The sequence below is a fragment of the Glycine soja genome, chromosome 3, assembly GCF_004193775.1.
Source record: "Glycine soja cultivar W05 chromosome 3, ASM419377v2, whole genome shotgun sequence".
NCBI classification, from domain to species: Eukaryota; Viridiplantae; Streptophyta; class Magnoliopsida; order Fabales; family Fabaceae; genus Glycine; species Glycine soja.
This window is the reverse complement of record NC_041004.1, coordinates 14,903,641-14,909,658: the sequence shown is the minus strand read 5'-3', so window position 1 is coordinate 14,909,658 and position 6,018 is coordinate 14,903,641. Positions and strand designations below refer to the sequence as shown.

The 6,018-nt window shown below is 34.7% G+C and overlaps 1 protein-coding gene across 1 annotated transcript; it reads right to left on the bottom strand.

Moving 5' to 3' along the window:
* Positions 1–2,528: 2,528 nt before the first annotated feature.
* Positions 2,529–4,463, bottom strand: LOC114406192. Its single transcript, XM_028368835.1, has one exon. It carries the CDS (start codon positions 4,325–4,327, stop codon positions 2,900–2,902), a length of 1,428 nt encoding a protein of 475 aa, XP_028224636.1. The 5' UTR covers positions 4,328–4,463; the 3' UTR covers positions 2,529–2,899.
* Positions 4,464–6,018: the final 1,555 nt, after the last annotated feature.

Below are 6,018 nucleotides of genomic sequence, written 5' to 3'. Positions count from 1 at the left end.
AGCGTGTGAGTGAGAACAAAGCACGCTGAAAAGTCTCATGTTACTTTATAGGAATATTCATTGATCCTAAAAGTAGTCGAAACAGATTGTCAAGGTCTCGGAAAGAGCTACCTACGAAAGGTTTTGACCGATGGAGGGTTCTGACCAACGAGAAGTTGAGTGAAGTGTCACCATGTGAAGTGTTATACTGTGAGAGTCGTCGAGAAATCGACAATCAGGGGTGTTACAATCTCAACGAAAGAGATTGAAATTAGTGTCCTAGATTTTAGAGACAACGGGAGCGCCAATGAAATAAATTGAGAGAAAGGGAGAAAATCAAAGAGAATTTAGAAAGGGTATAAAGATACACTTTTAGAATCTCTTAGTATTAGTTATGTTGTGTGTTACTATGTTGGGTGATTACAAAATATATATTTATAGTGTTTGCTAATGTAACGTTATCAATCACGTGGTTTATTACTAGTATTTGCATTAAATATCATATTCTAAAGGTTACATCAAACTTATCCTAAGTCAATTATATTGTTAGCAAGACGCTTCTTGGTTCACCTAGATGTTCAAATTTGTATTCAACTTATGATCTTTAAGTCGCTCATCATGTACTAGGATGTGCATCACATGCTTGTGACGTGTGGAGTTAATGTTTAATGCGAAATAACTTTCAATTTAAAAAAATGAAGTCAAAATAAGTATATTATGTTCACAAAACTTAAACTTATTTCAAGATTAATACAATATCGTATTTTACGATTTTCAACTATTGAGATGCAACAAATAAAAAAGTCAAATGTGATTTCATATTTTAAAATGAGCTACAATAAAATAAAATAAATTGATTTGATATTTATAAAAAATAATAAAAATCAATAATTTTTTAAATACAATGCCAACTTAAAATATTTTTCTTTATAATTTTTTAAATAAATATAATAATTTCTTAAATAGCCCACAACAATATATATATATATATATATATATATATATATATATATATATATATTAAAATTACATAAGAATATAAAACATTAAAAGCTTGAATGGGCCCACGGCGGTTGCTACTCCTGCTGATCTGAAATTCATCTTCCGCAATAATCTTCGAACAAAATACTCGTTCTACCATTATATTTGTCTGAAATTCCAACTCCTTGAAGGTTCATCATGACCGGGGCCGGATTCACCATTGAATCAAATGGAGTCAATTTTTTTTACATAAATATTTAAATATCTAACTTTTAATAAACAATAAATTTAACAAATATATTTATTGTTAATTTTATGTATAAAATTAGAATTTACTACTAAAAATTATTAATTAAATATCAACTCAAAATCTATTTTTATATATTTTCCTTTATTATTTTTTTTCGTTTATATGTATAAATAAATAAATAAAAAGTCCTAAGAAAGTCAAGACCCTACTTGTTTCCCTAGTTATATATATATATAAAGAGTCCTAAGAGAGAGGGACCCAAGACCCCGCTTCTCTCCTTGGATCGTAGGGGTGGGAATAGGTCAGGCCGATCTACGGGAGCCTACGCCCTGTCCTACATAAAGTCTGACCTGAACTGACCTATTTAATTAAAAGGTTAGGCTCGGACTTTTTTAAAAGCTTATTAAATTAAATAAACCAGGCTTAGGCTTGTTAAAAAGCAAGTAGACTTGATTACACATTACTCCTCCATAACTTTCATTCCTATAATCAAGTAAAATTTTAATTACAATTTAGGCTTAGGTGTTTTTATTGGCTTTCCTATTCTGGTTAACGTTTCCTTTTTCATTAACTTTCCTATTTTTCTACCCCAAAGCAAACAAATATAAAAAGACTTTTAAAAAGGCTATCAAGCCAGACTAGACTTTTAAAAAGGTCAGGCCGAGCCAAAATAAAAGCCTTTGATAGACTATAGGCCAGACTCAGGCCTAAAAAATTCATCGAGGCTTAGACCTTTTAAAGCCTGGTCTGGCCTGGCCTATTCCTATCCCTATTGGATCGTTCCTAATCATAATAGAATACCTTCTTTAAGAAGAACAATTAGGCATCCAATTTTTTAAAATATCAAATCCATATCTATCATTTTTTTTATCACTCTTTTTAACACATCATATTATCAACAATATTTGTATTTTCTTTTTTTATCTCCTTTTCACTAAGAGTCGATTTGATAGAGGGAAAGAGAATAAAATAAAATAAAATTGAAAAAAATATTTAAATTAAAGTAGTATATTAAAGGTATGGGAACCATACATATTTTATAATAAAAAAATATTCTTTTTTCACCTATTTCTTGGCAACCAAAACCCCTCCTTAAGTGTCCAAATCTTATTTCCCCTTTAAAAATATTCTAATTGCCATCATCAGATAATAAGGCTTTTAACGTGGTCTAATGGTCTAAATGACCAAAGGTACTTTGGTACATTTGCTCAATCATATCATTCAATAATTGCGCATGGGAACCAACTTTGCAAGGGAATTGAAACGTTTCAATTCCGTTAACGGAAAATAACGTCTTAGAAACGTCACCATAGTATGATAGAGATTTGAAAATGTTGTATGCTTACTAAAGAATCATTTTGAGAACAGATAAGATATACCAAATGCCGTTGACGTAACTTACATCCTTAACGAACCAAAAGAAAAAAACATCCACTGCTTTTCTCCTGTTACCATACCCTTCTAAGACTAAAACACAAGAACACAACTTGGACATTCGTTTATTTCACTCTATGCTAACTTCTAAACACAAAATTGTTCTTACCACTCATAAGTAGCACCAATTTGTCAGCACTAACTAGTAATTATAAAAAAATTAAAAAAATAAATCAAATCAATCAAAAGGGGCTCCAAAATCCTTGCCTATTATCATTTCCATGCATCATTTTCCCTTGCTCTAAATTTTAAACTTCATCCACAGCTATAACTATGTCCCTGCCAACACCTTCTCTCACAATAATATATGCAACTCAACCCCACCAACACCTCCACAATGGCCGCCTCCGCCTTCTCTAAGTCGGAGTAATGCAGCGTCTGCAGCAGCAGCGCCGTTGTCTTCGTCTCAAACCTCGCCGTCTCCATGCTCCTCTCCGCCTGCCACCGCACCGTGTCGTGTGCCACCGGCGACAGCCACTCCAACATCTTCTCCACCGCGTCCCGCCACCCCTCTGCCAGCGCCTCCCCCTCCTCCTCCCTCCTCCACCGCCCCCTCAGCTTCGCCGCCACCTTTTGTCTCACCCTCTCCGGCAACATCTCGTAAAACCTCTCCCGCGCGTCCTCCGCCACCGTTGCCGGCGCGTGCAGCAACCGTTCCGCCGCCAAAACCACCTCCGCATACCTCGCTGCAAGCCCCGCCCCGCCCACCGTCGACGGCGGCGCCAGCCTCAAAACCCTATTATTAACATTACTCATTGGCCTATCAACTTCACGGTTCAAGAACCGTATCACACCGGTTTTGTTGTTATTACTAGCCTTCGGAATTGGACCGGATCTTGTGACACGCTTCTGAAGTGATTCCTCGTAGAGACAATAATTTTTCTTGTACAACTCGCGGTGTTCCAAGAGGCAACAGCAATTGTTGTTGATGTTGTTGTCATCATTGATTTCATAGCAGTTGCAATTAGAAATGTAGCCTCCAAAAACGGAACATATTCTAGCGTAGACAATGCAAACCACCTTAGCCATGATCCCAACGGTTTTGTCCAATGTTTGGCTCCATAGTGAAACTTCCTTGTAATGCTGTACTTGTTTTCTTTGATACGCTATCTGCTCGTTCAAGTATTCCATGTTGTTTTGTTTTGCGTTGTAGTTGTTGTTATAATTAATGGGTCTCATAACTGTCTTCAATCTTTGTTTCTTCTTCTCGGAAGTCTCGTGTTCCGCCATGCAATGCATGGCAGAATGAAGACTTTTGGTTGAAGAGACAAGCTTCTCAATTTTGGAGATAATCTTCGGGGTGTTGCGAGTACCGTAACTCAGCTTTCGAAGGTCGATGAGGCCAAGCTTGAGGTCGGCGTAGACAAGGTCGAAGCTGCTGAGGCTCGGATCGGAGCATTTCCGGCCGAGCCGCGAGACAGTGTCGGCTGCCGTGTCAAGCTCCTCAAGGCGCTCTGCTGCGGCGAGGTTGAGAAGGAAGCATTCATGTTGGGAATTCAAGTATGTTACCCCTTTGGATTTGATCACCTCTTTGCGAAGCTTGATGATTTCCTCGTCCGAGAGGGAGTGGTAGAGGGAAATGAGGTGGCTCATGGTTTTTCCGGCCTCGAAGGCAAGGATGCCAAGGGTGTTAGCCCCCGGGACCACCGTCTTCTGACGCCATGCCATGGTGGCAACTACCATGATCACAAGGTTTCTTTAACTTGCTAAAGTTGCTTTGTTTTATTTGTTTCTCTTTTCCCTCTTTATATCACTAGCATTCACTGTTTCTCTTATGTATATGTCTTTATGACTATTGACTAATTGGGAATGGACTTTGGATTTTTCAAGGTTGAGAACTTTGGAAGAAAAGGGTTAGTTTATATAGGGTGTGATCTAATGTTTTGAATATTGAATATTCCATAGGACGCGTTTGGACATTGGGAAGTGGGAAGGATTCATTAGTATAATTAATTAATGAATTAAAGACGTTTTTGGATATGATTGATCCTTTTGATCGTGCTTACTACCGCCAAATGCGATATTATGATATTGCAGTTTGTTCTTTGTCCCGAAGTCAATTTTTCCGTCACACAACACACATATTCTATCTGGGTTTATTTTTCTCTTCTTTTTTCGCTGTTGTTTAATATAGAATGGGTAAGGGAGGTGGAAATTGAAAAACAGTTTTATTTTTTTATTTGTTAATATGGTTCAATCATAAGATTATGTACACATTACAGATAGTGAAGTGTATACGCGTTAAGTGATTTCATTCATGTACATCTAGTGTTAGAGTCACGTAACATAAGAGACCAAGTTGGTCGTAGATATACTTGAACTGAAAGTTGAAGGTAGAAATGTTTTTTTAATGAAAAAATATATTGGTTATGTTGTGGAAAAATAACTTAAAAGTAAAAAAATTATCAAGTTAACTTATGAATTAAAATTCTTGGATAAAGTTAGTTAATAAAGTAACAATTAAATATAAAATGATGTATTTATATTATTTTATAGACAATAATATACTTTTAGACAATTTTATTTTTATGCGTTGATTTTGAATATTCTTCTTATTTTTGTTTAAAGTGAATAATTCAGTGAGTACATAAATTAAGTATCAAGTGATTAGTAAACTGGGTATTGTGAAGGTTATCCCATATATCTAGGTTATATTCCCTTCATATATATATATATATATATATATATATATGCAACTTCAGTGATGGTTTCCTAGGAATCTGATACTTAAAAATAAAATAAAAAAACCTTATAAAACTATTGTAGGATTGTTAGTGTGCACTTTGTCTAACTGTATCCTTGAAAAATCTTTTATCAAAATGAATTTCTTCTCTTCAATTAACTTGCTCCTCAATGTTGTCCTTATTAAAATAGCTTCCTTACCACATGGTTATTGTGATAGCCTCAACACAACCATGAAGTTAGTTCATAACAAATGTCCTTTAAAGTTCAAGCAACTTCAGTATTATACGTTGCCAATGCTAACTTTAAGTTATTTTTCATGACACATTCTAACATATGTTCTCATGTGTTCATATTTGACATGTGCTCATCAATGAAATTTAATTTCTATATATTCCTACATATAACATTATATATACACATAACAAATGAAAGTTTAAGTTTGAATCTTAGAAGAAAGAGGGACCAACACTTAGCTTTGGACACTAGTAGGCATGTATCAAACAGAATTGTTTTTGAAGGAAAATACATATTTAGTAAAAAACCAAACTATATATATATATATATATATATATATATATATATATATATATATATATATATTAAACAATTACTTGTGCAAAAACAAATATTAAGGCATATTATTGAGTTCGCCATTTTCTTTCACAACTAGAAAATGATAATGAAAACAT

Bases quoted from the DNA above. Each gene is read 5' to 3' on its own strand.
- LOC114406192 (XM_028368835.1), bottom strand. From the start codon at position 4,327: ATGGTAGTTGCCACCATGGCATGGCGTCAGAAGACGGTGGTCCCGGGG.